Source organism: Mobula birostris, chromosome 25, assembly GCF_030028105.1.
Source record: "Mobula birostris isolate sMobBir1 chromosome 25, sMobBir1.hap1, whole genome shotgun sequence".
NCBI classification, from domain to species: Eukaryota; Metazoa; Chordata; class Chondrichthyes; order Myliobatiformes; family Myliobatidae; genus Mobula; species Mobula birostris.
In genome coordinates, this window is record NC_092394.1 from 42,335,518 (window position 1) to 42,361,260 (window position 25,743).

The 25,743-nt window shown below is 40.3% G+C and overlaps 1 protein-coding gene across 2 annotated transcripts in view; it reads left to right on the forward strand.

Moving 5' to 3' along the window:
• The window catches only part of tmem132e (transmembrane protein 132E), a 601,125-nt gene that overhangs the window by 435,362 nt on the left and 140,020 nt on the right, over positions 1-25,743 (forward strand). For both annotated transcript variants that reach the window (XM_072243258.1, XM_072243259.1), the window contains exon 5: positions 3,701-3,844. In XM_072243258.1, coding sequence (XP_072099359.1) covers positions 3,701-3,844 — 144 coding nt within the window. The remainder of the gene's footprint in view (positions 1-3,700; positions 3,845-25,743) is intronic.

A 25,743-nucleotide genomic window follows, 5' to 3' on the forward strand; every position in this document is an offset into this window, starting at 1 on the left:
TCTGCTGGAGTCGTCTGCTGTATCCGGTGTCCCTAATGTGACCTCCTCTACATTATTGAGACCTGTAGTAAATTGGGGCACCGCTTCGTCAAACACCTCTGCATCATCCGCCACAAGTGGGACTGCCCGGTGGCCAAACATTTTAATTCCAATTCCCATTCCCATTTTGGTATGTCAATCCCTGCCTGCCTCTTGTTCCAAGATTAAGCCACTCTTAAGGTGGAGGAGGTTGAAGATGGTACCCTCCAATCTGATGACATGAATATCCATTTCTCCTTCTGGTAAATTAATTCCACCCCTCCCACCTCCTCTGTTCCCCACTTTTACCTCTTCTCACCTGCCTCTTACTGCTCCCTGCTTCCTCTCCACCTTCCCTTTCTCCAACGGTCCATTCTCCTTGCCTATCAAATACCTTCTTCACTAGCATTTGATCTTTCCCAACCACTTCGCCACCTGGCATTCTATCACCTTCCTGCTAGCCTCCTTCACTTTCCCCTATCTTTGTTTTCTGGCATCTTCCTCCCCCCACCCCTAGCTTTTCTTCTCAGCCTTGAAGAAGGGTCTCAGCTTAATGTCATTTTCATAGATGCCGCCTGTCTACTGAGTTCCTCCAGCATTTTGTGTATGTTGTTTTAAACTCTAATGTGTTTACTAAATATAATGAGTAATCAACACACCTAAACCCTGAATATTTGGCAAAGTATTTCCAGTTCATCTCAACTACATGCAGTTAAAAATTGATGTTGTCAATAAGCTGGTTGACTTTTAGTTAGTCATAAAGATGAGATTGTGTCAAGTTTTAATTTGGTATCCAATGTCATTTGTTTCTGAAAAGTTTCATTACTTAAGAAGCACATATGCACTTTAATAATTTGAAATGAAAAACTAGAATATTATAGATGCAAAATACAGTTTATTCAAACACATTTCCATATATTTTATATTGAGATTAGGCTGTAGTGGACTTCTATACAAAACTGAGTTTTTCATTTCAATGCTAATAGCAGCATTCAACAAAAGCAGAGATCAAAAGCTATTCTGAATCCTTTGAGCTACACATTACATAAATGCACTTGGAATATAAACTGCATCATTGATTTCTACAGTGTATACATGGAAAACCATTTTATCCTTTGATGGAAACCTGCAAACAACAAGGTCACCATCAGATTATTGTGTATGGGATGGATTACTGCACAGGTCCATACATGATCACACTATACCAAAGGATATTAAGCACAAACTGAACATTTTGGAAGGAGAGATAGGAGAATGGTAGGTTCACCAAGGATGTGGAGTGTTATCTCTCATGTTCCACCTGAAGAGCCAAGACATAGAAATGACTGCACAGTACAGGCTCTTTGGCCTACAGTGTTGTGCCGACCTTTCAACATACTCTAAGATCAATCAAGTCCTTCCCTCCCACATAGCTGTCCATTTTTCTAGCGTCTGTGTGCTTGTCTAAGATCCTGTTAAATGTTGCTAATGTATCTGCCTCTATACCACCACCCCTGGCAGCACATATGATGCACCCACCATAAAAGCTTACCTCTGACATCCCCCCCCCCCCCCCCGCTATAATATTCTCCAATCACCTTAAATTTAAGCCCTTTCATATGAGCCATTTCCAGCCTGGCTATCCACACAATCTATGCCTCTTATTATCTCTTTATCAAGGGTCACCTCTCATCCTCTGCTCAAAGAGAAAATACATCAACAGAAATTATTCCTTTCTGAGAGTCCAACTAGTTTGCGAGGATAGGCGCTGCACTATCAAGGTTTTTATCAAGTTACCCATTCATAGCTGAGACACTGCTATCTATTAGCTATCCTCATAAATCCCTCTCCTCTACTCATGTCATACTCAAGTGGAGGGAGAATGGGTAGCAAGTGGAATAGTCTGACCATCTCCCTTGTGTTTATTGTCAGGATTGAAGGTATTACTGCTGACGAGTGCTTATTCAGAGCTCTGAATGATCAAGCCCTTAAAGATTTACTTGACTGCACTACAGATGTTCTACAGTACAACCTTAGCAGCCTCTCCAGATTTATTATTTTATGTTATATTCTGTATTATTTTGTCCTGCCATGGGATGCAAACATTAGGGAGGAATGACTAGGTGTTGAAGCAGGAAGATCAGAATGTGTCTGAAAATGCTAACACAGAGACATTGATGTTAAAGTTAAGCATCACTTTTTCGGTGTTTGAGAGCAGACATTGGAAAATGCCTAATAATAAAATTCTTAGTACTAATTTGAGCATTTATTTGTGTGTAAGAAAATAATTCTTTAAATTGTTGGTTATTTACTGCAGGTATACAAAATGCTGACATGCCAGTGTTTTGTTTTAATGGAAAGGTTTCATTTCTGCAAATAATGAGGTTAATATTATTTGGCCAAAGCAGAACTTAATGGATGTTATATGTATTTATGTAATACAAGAAAAAAATCAAGACCCTTTCATCCCATGCTGGTCCTCATCTTTGAATGAGGACTTAAGAATTAGTCTACTTATTTTGGGCTTGATAACTACTCACTCCAACACTTAACAAATGGAACATGAGGAAATCTGCAGATGCTGGAATTTCAAGCAAAACACATAAAAATTGCTGGTGAACGCAGCAGGCCAGGCAGCATCTCTAGGAAGAGGTACAGTCGACATTTTGGGCTGAGAAGCTGATAGTAAGAGATTTGAAAGTGGAAGGGGGAGGGGGAGATCCAAAATGATAGGAGAAGACAGCAGGGGGAAGGATGGAGCCAAGAGCTGGACAGTTGATTGGCAAAAGGGATATGAGGGGATCATGGGACAGGAGGCTTAGGGAGAAAGAAAGGGAGAGGGGGGAACCCAGAGGATGGGCAAGGGGTATAGTGAGAGGGACAGAGGGAGAAAAAGAGAGAGAGAGAAAAATATATATAGATAATAATAATAAATAAATAATGGATGGGGTATGAAGGGGAGATGGAGCATTAACGGAAGTTAGAGAAGTCTTATTATTTATTTATTATTAGATCAATTATTATGTATTGTTATTATATATATATTTTTTTCTCCCTCTGTCCCCCTCACTATACTCCTTGCCCATCCTCTGGGTTCCCCCTCCCCTTTTCTTTCTCCTGAGGCCTCCCGTCCCATGATCCTCTCATATCCCTTTTGCCAATCAACTTTCCAGCTCTTAGCTTCATCCCTCCCCCTCCTGTCTTCTCCTATCATTTCGGATCTCCCCCTCCCCCTCCAACTTTCAAATCTCTTACTATCTCTTCTTTCAGTTAGTCCTGACGAAGGGTCTTGGACCGAAATGTCGACTGTACCTCTTCCTAGAGATGCTGCCGGGCATACTTAACAACTGATTCCACAACCTATGGATTCACTTTCAAGGACACTACAACTCATGTTTTCAATATTATTTTTTATTTATCTATTATCATTATATTGCTTTTCATTTTGTATTTGTACAATTTGTTGTTTTGCACATTGGTTGTTTGTCTATCTTTGTGTGTAGTTTTTCATTAATTCTACTGTATTTGTACTGTGAATGAGAGAACAAGAAATGAATTTCTGGGTAGTATATCGTTTTCTTTTCAGAATACGTAAAACTAGCAAACTGAAATCCCTGAGCTTCACTCACAGTTTGCTAACTTGTTTGAAGTGTGAAAACAGATGTTTAAAGATTAACAATATGTGTTTTACCTTCTTTACCAGAATACTGAAATCATCAACACCGCAATACTTACAGGAAGGACTGTGGCTATTCCTCTAAAGGTCATTGCTGTGGAAGTGAATGGAATCGTCACAGATGTGTCATCCTTTGTTGAGTGCAGGTCCACTAATGAGGATATTATTAAGGTAACTTCAGTTAGAATGGTTGAACAGTTACAAACTTGGCATAAATTACTCACAGATATTGGCAACTGAATTAATTTGTTCTGTATGTCTATAGCAGATTGATTACACTCAGGGAAATGGATGGAGTATCAGTATTTCCAATGTGACAGTCATTGTAAATGTGGATTTATGATCCAAATGGCACAATTTGAGTAATGTGATCCAAAGGTGTCATCAACAGAACAAACCCACAGTAATTTTTATCAGAAACATCTAGACATTGGAACCTTAGAACACTATGTTGTAAATATTGTGTTTTTTTTTATTAAAATAATGCAGTCTCACACTTTGTTAAAAAAGAAAATAGTATATGAGTAAACAGATATGCCATATCTTTCTTACCAGCTAAATCCCAAAAATATTCTGAAAGGCTAAGGTGATATTAACCTGTCTTCTTATTATGAGGATATTTAGATCAAATGAGTAAATATGTCATGTGATCCTTAAGCGTAATTGCTGCTGCTGCTGTAGAAAGCATTCAATTTTGGTGTGTTGGAATGGAACAATTTATGGGATTGCATTTTCTAAATATGAGTTTATATAAGATCATAAGACTTTGGAGCAGAATTGAGGCATTCAGTCCATTGAGTCTGCTTCGCCATTTACTTCTGTCTGATTTATTTTCCCTCTCAACCCCATTCTCCTGCCTTCTCTCTTCTACTCTCTACCCTTAATTATCAAGAACCCGTCAACTTTCGCTTAAATTATACACAGTGATTCTGCCTCCACAGCAATCTGTGGCAATGAATTCCACAGATTCACCACCTTTAAGAAATTCATCCTTATCTCTGTTCTAAAGGGACATGATTGTATTCTGAGATTATGCTCCCTGGTGCTAGACTTCCCTACCATTGGAAACGTCCTCTCCATGTCCACTATATCTTGGCCTTTCAATATTTGATAGGTTTCATTGAGATTCCCACCCCTCCCTCATTTTTATAAACTCCGGTGAGTACAGGCCAGAACCATCAAACACTCATCATATGTTAACCCTTTCATTCCCAAAATTATTTTTGTGAACTTCCTCTGGACTCTCACCAATGCCAGTACATCCTTTCTAAGATAAGGGCCCCAAACCTGCTCATAATACTGTAAGTGTGATATGACCAATGCCTTATAAAGCCTCAGCTTAAGGCTTCAATTAATTTTAAGGAATCCTGCAATAGGACTCCCAAGTCCCTTTGCACCGTTGATTTCTGATCTTCCTCCCCATTTAGAAAGTAATCTATGCCTTTATGCCTTCTTCCAAAGTACACGACCATGCGCTTCCCTACACTATATTCCAACTGCCACTTCTTTGCCCATTCTCCTAAACTGCCTTAAGTCTTTCCATAGACTCCCTGCTTCCTCATCACTACTTGCCCCTCCATCTTTCTTTCTATCCTGTGCAAACTTGACCACAAAGGCATAAATTCTGTCATCGAAATCATTGACATATGGAAAGTAGCAGTGGTCCCAACACTGACCCCTGCCATGCACCACTAATCACCGGCTGCCAATCTGAGAAGGCCATCTTTATTCCCATTCTTTGCCCCCTCCAGTCAGCCAATCTTCTGTCCAATGTAGTATATTTTCTATAACACCATGGGCTCCTGTTTTGTTTAGTAATTTGAATTCTGTGCATTTTTCTCTTGTATATCTAGATCCAAGTGCATAATTCATAGAAACATAGAAAATAGGTGCAGGAGTAGGCCATTCGGCCCTTCGAGCCTGCACCGCCATTTATTATGATCATGGCTGATCATCCAACTCAGAACCCTGCCCCAGCCTTCCCTCCATACCCCCTGATCCCCGTAGCCACAAGGGCCATATCTAACTCCCTCTTAAATATAGCCAATGAACTGGCCTCAACTGTTTCCTGTGGCAGAAAATTCCACAGATTCACCACTCTCTGTGTGAAGAAGTTTTTCCTAATCTCGGTCCTAAAAGACTTCCCCTTTATCCTCAAACTGTGACCCCTCGTTCTGGACTTCCCCAACATCGGGAACAATCTTCCTGCATCTAGCCTGTCCAATTCATGCTATGTTTCAGTCTAAGTAGAAATGCATGCTATGCAAGGTCGTGCAAGGTTGCTCATAGTTCATAATTACATTGCAGTCTGAAATAGAAGTATGTAGTATGCATGGCGATCAATCAGGGTTCAATTCCTACCGTTGTCTGTAAGAAGTTTGTACAGGTCGACCTTCTATAATCTGGCACCATTGGGACCTGAGGAGTGCCGGATTAGTGAAAATGCTGAATTACAGAAGGATTACATTAAACAATAGCTAACCGCCTCAGCGTACCTTTAAAATATCATGTAAATCGGTACAAGTTAGATAACAATGAAACAGAAATATTAAATGAGTAGCAAGTGAAATTTTAATAAAGTCATCATCATCATCAGATGCCATGCCCAGTTTGAGCTTTGACTGCCATGGCCCACACTCTCCTGTTTCGGGTCAAGTGGGTCAATTCATTGGTATTCATTTCCAGTTCTCTGGCTGCTGTATCCATCACCATTTGCCTTTGTCTTCCTCTTGCTTTCTTCCCTTCAATCCTCTCATAATTACCGTGCATTTTAACTCCTCTTTCCTAATCATATGTCCAATGAAGTTACATTGCCTTTTCATGATCTCATACATTATTTCTCTTTTTGTGTTTGCTCTGTTCATGACATCCTCATTAGGTATTCGTTTCGTCCATGCTATTCTTTGCATCCTCCTCAAAAACCACATCTCTGCTGCTTCAATTTGTTTCTTCATGTTACTAGATATTATCCAACATTCTGAGCCATATAACATAACTGGATAAACGTAACATTTCAGTACATTGAGGCAGGTTGTCAAGCCTAATGTAGTGTTGGTCAGTATATTCTTCATTCTCTTAAAGGTGTCTTTTGCCATCCCTATTCTTCTTTTGATGTCCATGTCTCACCTGCCATCTGATGTCACCCAGCTTCTTAAGTAGCAAAAGTTCTGTACTTGTTTTATGTCTTCCCCGCTTATTTTCAGCTTGCAGATAAGATTCTCCTTCTTTTTGGATATCACCATACATTCTGTCTTTTTGTAATTGATAGATAGACCCATTTTTGCACTTTCTTCAACAACTATATCTATTAAGTTTTGTAGTTCTTCCTCTGTACTTGCAATTAGCACAGTGTCACCCGCATATCTAAAATTGTTGATGTTTTCACCGCCAACTTTGATTCCCAAGATGCCTCTTATTTTTTTGTAATATTGTTTCACTGTACACATTAAACAAATCAGGGGAGAAAACACACCCTTGTCTAATGCCTGTCTTGCTTTTCGTAAACTGACTTACTTCTCCATCTATTCTTACAGCGGCAGTTTGTTCCCAGTACAGGTTTCTGATTAGGCAGAGGTCTTTCGAATCTAAATCTAGAGTTTCTTGTAATATTTCAAATAACTTATTGTGCCTCACTTTATCAAATGCTTTCGTGTAGTCGATAAAACAAACAAACAAATCTCTTTGCACTTGAATAGCTTATTCTGATAGTATCCTTAACATCAATATCACATTTCTTGTACCTTTGTCTTTCACAAAACCACATTGTTCTTTACCTATTTCAGCTTGTATCTTACTTTTAGCTCTTGTCATCAAAATTCTTAGAAGTATTTTAGTGATATGACTCATTAAACTTATGGTCCTATGTAATTCACATTCTATTGCTCCAAGTTTCTTAGGAAGAGTGATAAATACTGATTTTTTTAACCTTTTCTGGTATTATTCCAGTCTCATAAATGTCATTGATTAAATCAGTAAGTTTTTCAATTCCATAGTCTTCAAGGGCGATAATTTGTTCTATTACTAATTCATCAGGACCTGCTACCTTTCCTTTCTTCATCTTATTTATAGCATTATGAACTTCAGATTTGAAAATACTTGGACCTTCAATGTTCTTAATTTCTGGTTTTTCACCTTGATCGTCTTCAAACAATTCCTGAATATACTCAGTCCATCTGTTCATAATCTCATCTCTTTCCATGATAATGGTATCATCCTTTGCTTTCAAACATCCACCTGAAGAACAGAAGAGCTTTTTACCAGTAATATTCTTGATTTTTCCCAGTAATATACTGTACAGGCACAGATAAAATAGAGGGTACAGGTAAATGTACAGGAATTAACTTATACAGAACAGTTGAGCACCTCCGCTTCTAAAGTGAGACATTTAATATGCATGTCTGCAAGTGTGGGGTTGTCAGGATCATCAACATCTTCATCTTGAAAAATGAGTGAAGCACCAGGAACTAGTGCTGAATCTGGCACAACAGTTTCATCAAAAATTGTTGATGTTGGTGGCAGCACATCTGGGTGAGCAGAAGCAAAAGTCGGAGAAAGGAGGTCTTCTATACGCCACATTTCACTCGACCGCCAGGCAACCGGGGATTTGGCGTGGGCTCTTCCTTCTTCACTCGCAGTTACTGAGGGAATCCTCATTAGTTTCTTTTCCTCTGCTTAGTAATATGCTTAAATTCAGCGGGTCGCCACGTCTGATCTGAGGCCGTAGGCAGAAGGGAACGGATCGCCAGCCGGCAGACACCGGAGGGCAGTGTGCAACTGCCAGCAGGCAGACTGACCCAGCGCAAGCCAGCTCCCCCGCCAATGGCATGGGAGACAGGTGGGTGCCGGGCGGCCGCGCCTCACGCAAATGATATTAATAACTGCAGGAAAACAAGCAGGAATCGCCTGTCTGTGCTTATAAGAGCATGCCAACACATGAACAGATCTAGTGCAACCAAAACAATGCACAGCAAATTGGTACGGTAGCCCAGGAAATATGAAATTACAGTTGCACGGAAAATTTGAAATCAGTGCCGGATTATCAAAGGAACCGGATTACAGGTAGTCGGATTAGTGAAGGTCGACTGTATGTTCTTCCCATGACTACTTGCTTTTCCTCTGGCTGCTCCAGTTTCCTCCCATGTTCCAAAGAAAGATTAGAGTTAGTAAGTTGAGGGCATGCTATGTTGGCGTCAGAAGATTGGCAACGCTTACAGACTGCCACCAGCACATCTTCTGTGTCTGTTGGTTGTTAATGCAAACAGCGCACTTCACTACATGGTTCAATGTTTCAACGTACATGTGACAAATTAAAGCTAATTTTTTATTCTTTATCTTTAAATGCATTGATAGTGGAGAGGGATGTGCTGGTTGAGAAATAAATACTAAGATTAGATTAGATTAGATTAGATTAGATTATGAGGACACGTAGTCCTCTTTTATTGTCATTTAGTAATGCATGCATTAAGAAATGATACAATGTTCCTCCGGTGTGATATCACAGAAACACAAGACAGACCAAGCCTGAAAAACTGACAAAAACCACATAATTATAACATATAGTTATAACAGTGCCTGCAATACTGTAATTTGATGAAGAACAGGCCATGGGCACGGTAAAAAAAGTTCAAAGTCTCTCGAATGTCCCATCATCTCACGCAGATGGGAGAAGGACGAAAACTCTTTTCCCATAAGCTCCCAGCCGCCACAAACTTGCCAATGCAGCATCCTGGAAGCACCCGACCACAGTCCAACTCTGAGTTGTCCGAAAACTTCGAGCCTCCGCCACCGAGCACCATCTCTGCCGAGCGCTTCAACCCCAGCCCCGGCCGCCAGCAACAGGAAAAGCCGAGGATTTGGGGCCGTCTCTCCGGAGATTCTCGATCGCACAGTAGCAGCGGCAGCGAACCGGGCATTTCAGATGTTCCTCCATGCTTCTCACGGCTGTCTCCATCAAATCAGAATTGTGCACAGGCCCCTATTTAACAAATATGGTATCATTTCACTGGAGAGGCGGCACGCGCTGTGTCGCGCCACCATCTTCTCCCGCCATTCAAGAACAAAGAATTCTATTAGTACTATTAGAAATAATGCTATCAGATCTTTTTTGTTCAGTGAGATACAACATGATGTTTGATTTTACATCTAACCTAAAAGCTAGCACCTCTAATCTCTGGACCAAGGGAGAGGACCAACTGAATGGAGTTGGATGGGAAATGTGCAATGCAACTTTGAGCTGTATGTTGGATCTAATGTGATCCAGGCCACAATGTGTGAAATAGCATCCCACTTCAGAAATTCCCCTTTCACACCTCAATAATTTTAGGTGAAAGAAAGCGAAACATTCGGTTAATATATAGATGTACAATATTCATTAAAGTCACTGTATAGTATCATTTGCATTAACAAGACCATACTCTCATTTCTTGTGTAAGGTACATTGGTTTCCTGATCCTTCCAAAATGTTTATATGGCAGACACTTTAACATACTTACACACTCAGTGAGCCTTCGGAGAAAAGTATGCCTTTTACATGAATGCCACTGAGCCTTTCCCCTGATTTAATGTACAGTAATGTACAGAGCTTGAGAGACATTGGACATCACCGTGAGCAAGTTGAAGTTTGTCCACAGTAGCATTGGTTGCAATATTGAAGGCACACATGGCATGATCATAAGAAATGTTGATCTAGTACAGCAGCAATTCTGTAGTTTTTCTTTGCCTGGTACACAGAGCTTATATGTTGTAGGAAATCCTGGCTCAGAAATGATAGTTGATATCTTTGCTGAACTATAGGCACTTCATTAATTTAATAAGAAAAATAAATTTTACAATGGTTAAAAAAATAAAGGAAATCTTGCAGAAGAAAATCAAGCTGTTGAGGATATCATAAGGTACCTGTTCTCTTTTTGCCTTGACTTCTTACAGATTCTGACTAGTAAGTGCATTTCACCATGGGAAAAGATGAGATGAGGGGATGACTGAAAACTGAAACCAATGATTCCTAGCATGCAGTTTGATGTTCCCTGCTTTATGCTGGAATTATCTGGGTCATATACACCCTCAGATTTCTGCAAGTGATTAACAAAAAGGAAAGACGGATAAATTAAATAGAAGGGTGATATAAACCCAGCTGAAATGAGGATATCTGATGATATGGTACCACCTTACTCAGCTTATTAAGGCAGGTTCCTGATAGTGTCATAGAGAGATAACAAACACTTGCAATGCAGGGAAAACACATACTTGGTATGATCCTCTCTATATATGTTTTCAAGGACCTTTTCAGAAAGAATCGGTAGTTTACTCTGATAGGCATCTCAAGAAGAGATACAAATTGAGAAAGTCATAAAGTGGATTCTGTAAGGATATTATTTTTGTTCTTCCCACCATGGAGTAGTCACAGTTGTATCCTCAGGGTCATCCTTGGAGACAACACATCTGTAATGAAATTGGAGCAATGCACAAAGGAGCTAGAAGTACTCAGCAGGTCGGGTCACATCCATGGATGGAAATGGACAATTGAAATTTTGGGTTGAGAACCTTCATTTGAACTGCAAAAAAGGAGGGGAGACAGCCAGCATGAAAAGGTAGATCTGTAGACTTTTGTGTCTCCCTAAGGAAATTCATTGTTTTCTTTGTGTCTGAGTACTTTGTTTTGGTGAATGCTGAAGCCTTGATAATGTGATGTGACTGTACTGGATAAGTATTCTGAAACAAAACATATCAAAGTTTATTCTCCAGGAGGTTGCATTTGTAATGTCACATTCCGGTCAGTCTCAGAAAGGTAATTGAATCATCTTGTGTTTTTGATAAGCCATGATGGTCCAGTAGATAGGATAATATACTAGCTGTTGAAACTGTTGTCATTGACCTGAAAATGTCTTTTCCTGTAATTTCCTGCTAAGGTCTCCAGTGAGAGTCAAAATTTTAGATGGTCATAGTTCGTCAAGTATTTTAGCTCCATTAATCTTCTCAACATAAAAGGAAGGCTTAATAATGCCAGCTGCTTGCTCATAATGAATCTACTTCATATTAATATTGAAACCAGATGATATTCTTAAATCTGTTTCTTTAATGACTTTAATTAAATTAGAATCATGCATGTTCACAGTTCTATTGTCAGTCCTTCAATTAAAGGATTACCCTGCCATGTTTAACGAAGAAATGCATATGAATTTAGATCCTCAGATCAGTCCATAGAAATTACTGAGGTTTCTACATTGGAGTGCTCATCATGCAGAACAGAATTCTTTCTTGTTCTTTATGCTCTTCCAACACACCGTGTAGCACAGTAGCTGAAATATAGTGGGCATTACACACTGCCTGAATATGAATGCACCATGTGAACTTCCCTGAGGCATGGCATTGATTGTGAGAAAATTTTTTTCAATGGTTGCAGACGATTCAAATTTTCACCGGGTAATATCCTTTGTGATTCTTGTAAGGTGTCTGAAGGATCTCATGGGTCACCCCCTATACCTTCAGGAATCCTTTAATTCTCACATACCTGTTCTTTCTGATGGTTCCTTCATATTATCAGAAAGCATCAATGAATATGGTAAATATCAGCCACAGCCTAAGATGCACTGCAGTTCCAGAGTGACAGGAACCTTCAGGCATGGATGCTTAGCCAGATATTCCTGCAGAATTTCAGTCACTGAGTTTTCGTATAAATTGCTGACTATTTGAGGCTAATTCCTGATATTCACTTGATGGCAGCTTGAGAGGATGAATATTTTTGCCGTTTTTCTTACAGGTCTCACCTAACCTTCTGCCTTTCCCATCAATCCCATGATGCCACCACTTAATATCTGGAATAGAGATTAGATTGTGTAGCTCACCAAAAGTTTCTCGTGGTCCTGGGCAAACCACAGTTCTTGTGTAGCAAACTAAACCTAATTTAAAAGTGATTTGAGTAGCCTTTATCCAAAGTTTATACCAAAAACAAAGGAGACATTTTGGCCTATCACATCTATGCCATGTATGCAATCACATTAATCCCATTATGCTTCTCCTTACTTTTCTGAACCTCTGAAACTTATTCCCTCTCACACTGCCCATCAACTTTCCTTTGACTTGTTTTGCCAAAAATCTAAGCGATAATTAACAAAACACTTAGGCTGTGGAAGGGCACCATTCCACCAGGAAGAAACTCATTCAGTCATGAAGATAACATGCAAACTCTAAATAGACAATACCCCTGCTCAGGGTTGAACCCACGTCCCTGAAGCTTTGTGTTATGAGAAAATGTTTCATGTGAACTATTTACATAGATGGCATTGGCCATGAAAAATTTCTTCTCATGGTTGCAGACCATTGAGTTTTGACCAGATAATTGTTGCACACCTATATTGTATCTGTAGCCATTAGATTCTGTGAAAGATTGATTTCCTGAGATTGCACATAATGTATCTTTAATCAGCTTTTGTGAGCATATTTCAAGTGGGATGCAGCAGCAAGTTTTTCTCATTAATGTATGCCATTTCTGCACACTGTATACAATATACGTTCTGCATAAGCAAGTGCTTAATGCATGCATGCTGGGTATAATTTCCTGGCTTCTACTGTGTTCGTGATATTTTCACACAAAATCATTAAGATTGCCTCACATAGTGTACAAAATGACGTCCTAATTTCTGTATAGTGGTGAAGTCAGAACAAGTCAGACTAATGTCAGACTGACTCTTTCTTTCTCTTGTTCATTCACTTGCTGCCTTTATGTTGCTATGCAGTGATTGGGAAATGATCATCTGAAAGGTGTAAAATTGGAGTTGTTGAGTAGGTAAAAGGAACAGGTAGGATTGGCATGTCCAGTGGCATGCAAGAGTTTGGGAACCCTTGGTCAAAATTTCTGTGAGTAGCTACGTGAGTAAAAGATGACCTGATTTCCGAAAGGCATAAAGTTAAAGATGACATATTTCTTTGATATTTTAAGCAAGATTACTTTTTTATTTCCATCTTGTACAGTTTCAAAATAACAAAAAAGGAAAAGGGCCCAAAGCAAAAGTTTGGGCATCCTGCATGGTCAGTACTTAGTAACGCCCCCTTTGGCAAGTATCACAGCTCGTAAACGCCTTCTGTAGCCAGCTAAGAGTCTTTCAATTCTTGTTTGGGGGAATTCCACCCATTCTTCCTTGCAAAAGGCTTCTAGATCTGTGAGATTATTTTTGTTTTGTACAATTTTAGAGTGAAAAATAGGAAAGGAGCACCATGCAAAAGTTTGGGCACCCCAAGAGATTTGAGCTCTCAGATAACTTTTACCAAGGTCTCAGACCTTAATTAGCTTGTTAGAGCTATGGCTTGTCACAGTCATCGTTAGGAAAGACCAGGTGATGCAAATTTCAAAGCTTTATAAATCCCCTGACTCCTTAAACCATGTCCCAACAATCAGCAGCCATGGGCTCCTCTAAGCATCTGCCTAGCACTCTGAAAATTAAAAATAAATGATGCCCACAAAGCAGGAGAAGGCTATAAGAAGATAGCAAAGCGTTTTCAGGTAGCCGTTTCCTCAGTTCGTAATGTAATTAAGAAATGGCAGTTAACAGGAACGGTGGAGGTCAAGTTGAGGTCTGGAAGACCAAGAAAACTTTCAGAGAGAACTGCTCATAGGATTTCTAGAAAGACAAATCAAAATCCCCGTTTGACTGCAAAAGACCTTCAGGAAGATTTAGCAAACTCTGGATTGGCGGTGCACTGTTCTACTGTGCAGCGACACCTGCACAAATATGACTTTCGTAGAAGAGTCATCAGAAGAAAACTTTTCCTGTGTCCTCACCACAAAATTAAGCATCAGAAGTTTGCAAAGGAACATCTAAACAAGTCTGATGCATTTTGGAAACAAGTCCTGTGGACTGATGAAGTTAAAATAGAACTTTTTGGCCACAGTGAGCAAAGGTATGTTTGTAGAAAAAAGAGTGCAGAATTTCATGAAAAGAACACCTCTCCAACTGTTAAGCACAGGAATGAATCGATCATGCTTTGGGCTTGTGTTGCAGCCAGTGGCACGGGGAACATTTCACTGGTAGAGAGAAGAATTAATTCAATTACAACACACTGGAGGAACACGCTGTGTGTTGTGAGTGTTGCTTTGATCCCAGCATCTGCAGATTATTTTGTGTTTAATGAATTCAATTAAATACTAGCAAATTTTGGAAGCAAACATCACACCGTCTGTAAAAAAGCTGAAGATGAAATAAGGATGGTTTCTACAACAGGATAATGATCCTAAACATACCTCAAAATCCACAACGGACTACCTCAAGAGGCGCAAGCTGAAGGTTTTGCCATGGCCTTCACAGTCCTCCAACCTAAACATCATCGAGAATCTGTGGCTAGACCTCAAAAGAGCAGTGCATGCAAGACAGCCCAAGAATCTCACAGAACTGGAAGTCTTTTGCAAGGAAGAATGCGTGAAAATCCCCCAAACAAGAATTGAAAGACTCTTAGCTGGCTACAGAAAGCGTTTGCAAGCTGTGATTCTTGCCAAAGGGGGTGTTACTAAGTACTGACCAGGCAGGGTGCCCAAACTTTTGCTTCTGGCCCTTTTCCCATTTTTGTTATTTTGACACTTTACAGTTTTTACAAATTTTAAGTAATCTTGCTTAAAATATTGAAGAAATGTGTCATCTTTAACTTTATGCCTTTTGGAAATCAGGTCATATTTTACTTTCCTAGCTATTCACAGTAACAGAATTTTCAACCAGGGATGCCCAAACTTTTGCATGCCACTGTAGTTGGTGGATTTTTATGGTCTTCATTATAAATACACGTAAGGAGAACATGTAACAATGTACACCATCTTGCCACATGTAAGGAAGCCTACTTGACAGGTTGGTGTCATGACCTCTGATGATTTGCAACATGCTGTACAACCTCAGCATCCTGATGACACATCTCTTGAATCTCTTAAAAAGCAAACAGCACAGAAGGAGCAAGAGGATAAGGTATAGGAAGAATAATAAAGTTAGACACTGAGACAATTTTATTCTGACCAGGTTGTCCAAGATCTGAAGCCATAGCTCCCCAGCCACTAGGGTTGAGCCTCAGATCTTCCGTTTAAAAGTCATGGTATCTTTTTGGCTACAGTAAATAAATACTCTAATTCAAATTTATAAATGAAATCATGCCATATACTATGCAAAGTTCATCTAATTAACCCACAATATTACCTTTGTGACTGCCTTTTGTGTGTTTTTGCATCTGTTGGTGTGCACACACAGTCCTATCCCAGCAGTAAAACCATGGCTTTTAGTGAAGGACAGTAGAGAGTAACCTCGAGGAGCTGTTGGCCAAGTAAACCCAGATACAGACTTCTGAATTTCAGTAGTGCTGCGGCAGTCCAGGCTATAACAAGTGGCAGTGGCAGGACATCAAAGATGGTTGGACAAATATTATCTTTCTGAGAAAAGACTAGTAAAGCTCCATTGAACCCAGCCTTTCCCCTAGGGTAGCTCCTCCATAATTGTAATAATCTGTTAGAGAAGAATGCTGGATTTCTGGCCCTGCACACCACTTTGAAAATTGTAATCCACAATTATTATGGCAACCAGCTTAACTTCTAAGGTAGCATCAAGACATTGGGTCAGATCACCCTGATGCAGGCCCATACTTCATGGTCACTTCCTGCAGTAGATATGCAGCCATGCTAACCTTAATGGATCCTTCTTCAAGGTGCATTCGGTCAAGAGTGGAAACTAGATTGCTGACAGTGAGAACACTGGACAACAAGCCATGTCCTCTTGTATTGATCAGTGGTGCCCTGGGGAAGAGGCGCTGGCTGTCCAGTATCTATTCCTCTTAATTTCTGGACTAATAAAAATGCCTTCCTTAATCTTGACATCAATTATTCAAGAAACATCTGTCTTGGGGAAATTTTTGTGCCTAGTGACAGTAGATTCCATAAGTGCAGTCTTGAACCAAGTAATTCTGCTTTTGCCTTTGACAAACCGAAATCTCTGACCGATCATTTAACAAAGGTTGAGTTATCAGATGAGACTCACTCAACATAAAGGGTTCAAAATCTGTATTAGTATGAGTGTCGTTTTCCATTCCTGGCTTGTGCATTATTACATCTTTGCCTGCCTCTTCTAGACTCCATGTCTCTGGTGTCTTCAGTATTGGAAGGCTATCATTATGTGGCACATGTCTCATGGCTGAAGGGAGATTGCAGTCTTCAATGGATTTCTTGTTTTTAGCAAAGAAACCAGACACACTGGTCAGACAAAAGTAACAGTCTGTCACATGATCCTTCTGCTCTTGCCATCATTGGGACAGTGAATGTCATTGATTTCTGAGTACCTCTGAGCCAAGCTCTAAGATTGACAGTGCAGGTTGCACAGCAAATGTGAGGAGCCCAGACTTTTACTTGGACTCCAATTTTACACCCAAAGTGGAGCTCATAGGCTTTCCTAATAAGAGGAGTCATGCTTGATCTTTGAGATTTAAGCATATACTCACCATATAACAAGTATCGCGGCTGGTGCAATATTGGCAAAACATTTTGCTATCACGATTACTCCTGAAAATACAATTACTTTATTATAATGAGTATACACAATATGTTATGCACATAGAGCCTTTGCATCAATGTGGTCGCGAACTGATATACATTTAAGGCAATGCATAGAACAGTGTGTGTGATGCTTTTATAGCCTTTCTAAAACCTGCCCTGTCTAAGCATGCCTGGAGAAGATAGAAAACTCTTCAGCTTACATTATGGGCAACATTTTAATTGACCTAGACCTACATTATGAATTGAAATAACAAATATAGGGGATTCAAAAGAAAAACTGTGCATGATAGGGAAGTTTCATGGTGATTTTCATGATCAGCAACCAATATCCAGTAGACGCACCCAAAAGTATTCAGGAAGCAAATTCCTTGATGTCCAGTGTTATACTAGCTCTCACCACTCTAAACACTTCCCTTTTGTCAGGTGCAGGCTGGCTTTAATAATGCAGTTCAGTATTAAATGGTGCTTATGCTATTAACTTCGTGCCGAAGCATCCAAGCTATGGCAGGCTGGCAGTCACAATGATTAGCTGTCATCACAAAACTTCCCATGTTCTTTTTTGAGGACTGCCAAACTTAGCATGTTTTACAGTGCTTTTAATTTCACTTCCAATGACAAACCAAGGCTAATAACTTAATACTGCATAAGACAAATGAAAAGAACTGTGACCTAGAGGCTTCTTAATAGTCTCAGGTGGGAAGCTGAGTGTAATACTTGAATACTCAATTGGATATACTTCCCTTCAGTTTATTAGATTATGAAAATTTATATGAATCACCTGAGGTATGATATAATGCAAGAATAATCATATTCATTACAGAAATTTAGCTATGTTTTGTAAATTATCTGCATTAGCTTAGTTGAACAGGTTAATTAATACCTAGTTATAAAGTAAATTATATGGCTCTTTGCACTTATCATGATAGAATGAACTTGAATCTTTCTATTAAAGCAGCTTCCTTTAACAAGATATGGTGATCTTTTTTTATATATTCTTTCCATTTTTGCATTCTTATTTCTTGAGTCTAGCTAACTGGCAGGACGTATGTAACTTTTCTCTTTAATTTAAGCCCTTTTAAATTATACAATTTACCTTCCATGTGGGCTAGCAGACTAATACACATACCAAGGAGTAAAAGATCCATTCAGAAGCATTGTCCATCTTTCTTTAGGTGAAATGTACATTCACCGCCACACCCCTCAGAAGGAAGTGCAAATTTGATTGGCATTGTATTCCTTCTCAAGATGTAAAAGTTCCTTTGTGCTATTTGAAGAAGAATAACATAGTGTCCTGAGCAATATACCTCCCTTATACAGTATATAGCAGTGCTGTTTTTGGGACATGAACAAACATGCAGATTTCAGACCTTATGATGAAAGTAAGATGAGTGACAAAGGATATGACTGGATCTGGGACACAGCCCTGAGAAAGTGCTGCAGCAATATCCTAGTTGGACTGATTGATTTCTAACAACTACAACCATCCTCCTTTGTGTGAGGTCTGACATCAGCTGCTAAGTGTTTTGCTCTTTTATCAACAGTGCTTGAAACCACACTTTGTCAAATGTTGAACTGCTTCCACAACCTATGGACTCATTTTTAAGAACTCTAAAATACCTGTTCTTGATATTAACTTTTTTTACTAATTTTCTTTTTTTAGTATTTCCACAGATTGTTGTCTTATGCACATTGGTTATTTCTGTCTCTGTTGTAAGTGGGTTTTGACTTACTGTATTGTGTTTCTTTGCATTTATTGTGAATGCCTAAAAAGAAAATGAATCTCAGGGTAGTATATGATGACGTATATGTACTTTGATAATAAATTTATGCTAAACTTTGATGTCAATGGCAGTCACTCTTACCTCACCGCTTGAATTCAGCTGATTACTCCATGTATGGATCAAGAAAAGGAGCTAACAAACTGAACACACATTAATACTATGTACTGACTGAGAGCACTGTCATTGACTGCTTTTTGATGATTGTGGGTAGATTGATTGATTAGTGATTAACGGAATTGGATTTAGCCTTAAAGCTCTCCACTTCTTTCTGGACAACAGATCTAACCAGTTCCATAAGACCATAAGATTTTAGAACAGAATTAGGCCATTTAGCCTATCGAGTCTGTCCACCATTTTATCATGGCTGATCCAATTTTTTCTCTCTGCACCAAACTCCTGCCTTCTCCCCATATCCCTTCATGCCCTGACCAATCAAGTATCTGTCAACCTCTGCCTCCACAGCTGCCTGTGGCGAAGAATTTCACAGATTCACCACTCTCTGGCTAAAGAAATTTCTCCTCATCTCCGTTCTAAAAGGACACCCCTCTATTCTGTGCCCTCTGGCCTTAGAGTCTCCCACAATAGGAAACATCCTATCTACATCCACTCTATCAAGGCCTTTCACCATTTAATAGGTTTCAATGAGGTCACCCCTAATTCTTCTCATTCCAGTGAATACAGGCACAAAGCCATCAAACGTTCTTTATATGACAAGCTATTCAATCCTAAAATCATTTTCGTGAACCTCCTTTGAACCCTCTCCAGTTTTAACACATCCTTTCTAAGATAAGGGCCCAAACCTGCTCACAATATCCCAAGTAAGGCCTCACCAGTGCTTTATAAAGTTTTAACATTACATCCTTGCTTTTATATTTTAGTCCTCTTGAAATGAATGCTAACTTTGCATTTGCCTTCCTCACCACAGACTCAACCTGCAAATTAACCTTTACAGAACCCTGCACAAGGACTCCCAAGTCCCTTTAATTTGCAGTATTTTCTCTACATTTAGAAAATAGTCAACCCTTTCATTTCTTCAACCAAAGTGCATGACCAAACACTACCTGACACAGTATTCCATCTGCCATTTCTTTGGGCATTCTCCTAATCTGGCTGTAGCCTCTTAACTTCCTCAAAACTACCTGCCCCTCTACCTATCTTCATGTGGTCTGCAACCTTTAATACAAAACCATCAATTCCATCATCCAAATCATTGACATATCATGTAAAAAGAATCAGTCTGAACACAGACCCTTGTGGAACACCACTAGTCACCAGCAGCCAGCCAGAAAAGTCTCCCTATATTCCCACTCTTTGCCTCCTGTCAATCATCCACTGCTTTATCCATGCTAGAATCTTTCCTGTAATACCATAGGCTCGTAGCTTGTTAAATAGCCTCATGTGTAGCACCTTGTCAAAGGTCTTTGAAAATCCAAGTACACAACACTATTTGATTCTCCTTTGTCTATCCTGCTGGTTATTTCTTCAAAGAATTCCAACAGATTTGTCAGGGTCCCTTGAGGAAACCATGCTGACTACATCCTAATTTATCATGTGCCTCCAAGTACCCTGAGAACTTAACCTTAATAATCCACTCCCAACATCTTCCTTCCCTCCCTGCACCACTACCTTCCTCTCTCTGAAGGAACTGTTTCTCTCCTCAATAATTTCTCTTTCAGCTCCTCCCAATTTCTCCAAACCCAGGGTGTAGCCATGAGCACTCACACTGACCCCAGCTATGCCATTTTGTCGGCTATGTGGAACAGTCCATGTTCCAAGCCGATGCTAGTAATGCTCCTCAAATCTTACTCTGCTACATTGACAGCTGCATTAGTGCTGCTTCCTGCACCTATGCTGAGCTCATCAGTTTCATCAACTTCATCCTCAACTTACACCCTGCCCTCAAATTTACTTGGTCTAACTCAAACACCTCTTTTCCCTTTCTCAATCTCTCTGTCTTCATCTCTGGAGGCAGAGTACCTACTGATTTATTTTATAAACCTACAAACTCCCGCTTCTTTCTTCTATACCTCTCCCATTCTGTCACTTGTAAAAGTGCTATTCTCTTTTCTCAGTTCCTCTGTCTCTACCACATCTGTTCTTGGGCTGAAGCTTTTCACTCTAGAACATCTGACATGTTCTCCTCTTTCAAAGAATGGGGGAGAACCACCACCATCAATACTGCTCATCTGCATCTCCTCCACTTCCCATACATCTGGCCCTCACCCTATCCACCCACCACCATAACAGGGATAGGTTACCCTTACCTAACATCCCATGAGCCTGTCTATCCAACACATCATTATCCTTAGTTTTCACCATCTACTGTGGGATCCTTCCACTAAGCACATATTTCCTCCCTCTATCTACTTTCAACAGAGATCACTCTCTATATGACTTCCTCGGCCAGTCTTTGCTCACCACTGATCTCTCTCCTGGCACTTACTTCCTACAACCGGACAAGTGCTACAGCTGTCCATTCACCTCCTCTCTTACCACCATTCAGGGCCATAAATAGTCCTTCCAGGTGAGTCGGTCAGGGCAATATGCTGTGTCTGGTGCTCCCTGTGTGACCTTCTTTTCCCTGAGGTAGACTGGGGACCACTTTGTCGAGCACCTTCACTCAGCCCGCCGCAAAAAGTGGGATTTCTTGGTGCCACCTATCTGAATTCAACTTCCCATTGCCATTCTGATATGTCAGTCCATTCCGTCCTCCTTTACCATGATGGGACCACCTTCATGTTGGAGGAGCAACACCTCATATTTCATCTGGGTAGCCTACAACCTGATGGCATGAATATTGATTGCTCTATCTTAAGTAACTTCTCTCCCCCTTTCCCTTCTCCCATTTTGCATTCCCCATTCTGGTTTCCCTCTTACTCCTTCTCTTCATCTCACTTGCCGGTCATCTCCCTCTGGTGCTCCTCCTCCTTCCCTTTCTCCAATGATCTTCTGCCTTCTTGTATTAGGTTCCTCCTTTAGCCCTTTATCTCATCCATTTATCACTATCCAGCTTCTTACGTCATCCCCCACCCACCCACCCACCTTCCCTCTCACCTGCTTTTACCTATTACTTACTGGCTTGTACTCTTTCTCCTCCCTTCCACCCCTCCCCCACACATTCATTTTCTGGCTTCTTCCCTCTTCCTCTCCAGTCCTAGAGTAGGGTCTCAGCCGGAAAAGTCTTCTCCATTAATACTGCCTGATCTGGTGAGGCGTTCCAGCAGTTTGTGTGTGTTGCCCCAGATTTCCAGCATGTACAGAATTTGACCAGTGTTCTGAGAGCAAGACATACCTGAGCAATTTCTTATTTTGTTGGGTAAAATTCAGTGTAGTAACTGCATTGGAGTAGCTTGGATTGAGCACTTAGTTCTGTAATGCATCTCTTTAGTCTCCTACCAGGGCTGATGTAGGTTGGAGTTTTCTTAGCATGAATTAGCTGCTATTTCCTACTTACCTTTCGTGACTATATAGTTCAAAAGTACTTAATTAGCTGTAGTAGTTAGAGACATTAAGCAATATAAAAGATAAAATATAAATATTTTTATGATGATACCTGTGGTAACCACAATGCATCATTGTAGGAGTGAGTGGATTTCAAGATGGAGGATTTTGCTGCTTGAATCATTAGAATTTGATTCATTTCAGCAAATGGAAAATATTTCTTCACACTCCTGACTTCTGCCCTATAGATAGTGTAAAAGAGTTAGAATCTAGTTCACTTGCAGAGGTCCTATATGCACTTAACATACGTGTCAATAATAACACTAAGGTTTTTGATAGTACAGAGCTTGAAATTCAAGAGGAAATCAGAGATATTTTCTTGTAAGAGATGTTCATTACCTTGCGTTCATGCAGAGTGAATATTACAATCCAGAACTGAATGTTGTGTGGGTCTTATTACATGTAAACTTAGACTTCATTATCTGAGATTGTGACAGTTTGACAATAATAAAGTGTCCATAGTTCTAAGTTATAAGGAGGGGACAATCATTGATAAAGCTGTATGATTGAGCTTAAGACATTTTCCAGAGTAATTATAGCAATTTACAGTGGCTGAGATCATTGACATATAATAAATATAATCATCCTTTTTTCAGCTACATATATCTTCAATTAATTTCTCAGTTAATTTAATTTTACTCAGACTGTGATGTCATACAGGTCAATTGTTTCCAAGGAGTCTGTAGTTAACTCTCATCATACTTTGAAATTTAGGTCATTTGCTTGATCAAGGCTATTTTGCAATCTGAAAGTGGGTGAAACAAGCTGAACGCAAACCAAGCATCATTGCTACCATTGATTGTACATTGCACCATCTTCCTCTTACAGAAGAATAGACTGTTAAGTTTCTTCTTAATTTTTTGGACAGAACATATCTGGATAATTTTCCATATAGTGATATAGATGCTGAGCTTACAGCTATGGCAATAAACTTTAATAAAGTTTTAACTTAGTCTTATCTTCAGTATTTCGGCTAGGCCCTTGTTACATCCCATAATCTTTAATATATCACAAATAAGAGAATAACTGCAGGTGCTGGAAATCTGAGCTACACACACAAAATGCTGGAGGAACTCAGCAGGCCAGGCACCATTTATGGAAAAGATTATGGAAAAGCATTTTGGCAGGACTGACGAAGGGTTTCAGCCCAAAACGACTACTGTACTTTTTTCCATAGATGCTGCCTGGCCTGCTGACTTAGAAACATAGAAAACCTACAGCACAATACAGGCCCTTCGGCTCACAAAGCTGTGTCAAACATGTCCTTACCCTAGAACTACCTAGGCTTCCCATAGCCCTCTACTTTTCTAAGCTCCATGTACCTATCCAGGAGTCTCTTAAATGACCCTATCGTTTGCGCCTCCACCACCGTTATCAGCAGCCCATTTCACACACTCACCACTCTCTGCGTAAAAAAAAAACTTAATCCTGACATCTCCTCTGTACCTAGTTCCAAGCACCTTAAAACTATGCCCTCTCGTGCTAGCCATTTCAGCCCTGGGGAAAAGCCTCTGACTATCCACACGATCAATGCCTCTCATTATCTTGTACACCTCTATCAAGTCACCTTTCGTCCTCCGTCCCTTCAAGGGGTAAAGGCTGAGTTCACTCAACCTATTCTCATATGGCATGCTCCCCAATCCAGGCAACATCCTTGTAAATCTCCTCTGCACCCCTTCTATGGTTTCCACATCCTTCCTGTAGTGAGGCAACCAGAACTGAGCACAGTATTCCAAGTGGAGTCTGACCAGGGTCCTATATAGCTGCAACATTACCTCTCGGCTCTTAAACTCAATCCCACGGTTGATGAAGGCCAATACACCATATGCCTTCTTAACCACACAGCCAACCTGCGTAGCAGCTTTGAGTGTCCTATGGACTCGGACCCCAAGATCCCTCTGATCCTCCACACTGCCAGGAGTCTTACCATTAATGCTATATTTTGCCCTCAAATTTGACCTACCAAAATGAACCACCGCACACTTATCTGGGTTGAACTCCAGTTGCCACTTCTCAGCCCGGTTTTGCATCCTATCAATGTCCTGCTGTAACCTCTGACAGCCCTCCACACTATGCATAACACCCCCAACCTTTGTGTCATCAGTAAATTTACTAACCCATCACTCCAATTCCTCATCCAGGTCATTTATAAAAATCACAGAGAGTAGGGGTCCCGGAACAGATCCCTGAGGCACACCACTTGTCACTGACCTCCATGCAAAATATGACCCATCTACAACCACTCTTTGCCTTCTGTGGGCAAGCCAGTTCTGGATCCACAAAGCAATGTCCCCTTGGATCCCATGCCTTCTTACTTTCTCAATAAGCCTTGCATGGGGTACCTTATTAAGTGCTTTGCTGAAATCCATATACACCACATCTACGGCTCTACCTTCATCAATGTGTTTAGTTACATTCTCAAAAACTTCAATCAAGCTCGTAAGGCATGACCTGCCTTTGACACAGCCATGCTGACTATTCCTAATCATATTATGCCTCTTCAAATGTTCATAAATCCTGCCTCTCAGGATTTTCTCCATCAACTTACCAACCACTGAAGTAAGACTCACTGACCTATAGTTTCCTGGGCTATCTCTGCTCTCTTTCTTGAATAAGGGAACAACATTTGCAACCCTCCAATCCTCCAGAACCTCTCCCGTCCTCATTGATGATGCAAAGATCATCACCAGAGGCTCAGCAATCTCCTCCCTGGCTTCCCACAGTAGCCTGGGGTACATCCCATCCAGTCCCAGTGACTTACCCAACTTGATGCTTCCAAAAGCTGCAGCACATCCTCTTCCTTAGTATCTACATGCTCAAGATTTTCAGTCCACTGCAAGTCATCCCTACAATCACCAAGATCCTTTTCCATAGTGAATACTGAAGCAAAGTACAGTTGGCCCTCCGTATCCGCGGGAGATTGGTTCTGTGACCCCCAGCGGATACCAAAATTCGCGGATGCTCAAGTTCCTTATATAAAGCCCTAAGAGAGCTCGTAAGGGTATTACGAAAAGTGAAAATAGCATTCAGCATTTGTTTTGCAGCGAGCCGTTATAGAGGCAGCGCGCACCCCGAGCAGCAAGAGTGCTTTATCTTGATTTATTTTGTGCATCCGTTAGCAAGATGTGTCCTAAGGTATCAGAAAAACCTAAGAGAACTCGTAAGGGTGTAACGCTTAGCATAAAACTGGAATTAATTAAGCATTTCGATTGTGGTGAACGGAATAAAGACATTGTGCGTGCATTGAACTTGCCTGCGTCCACCATTCATACTGCTGT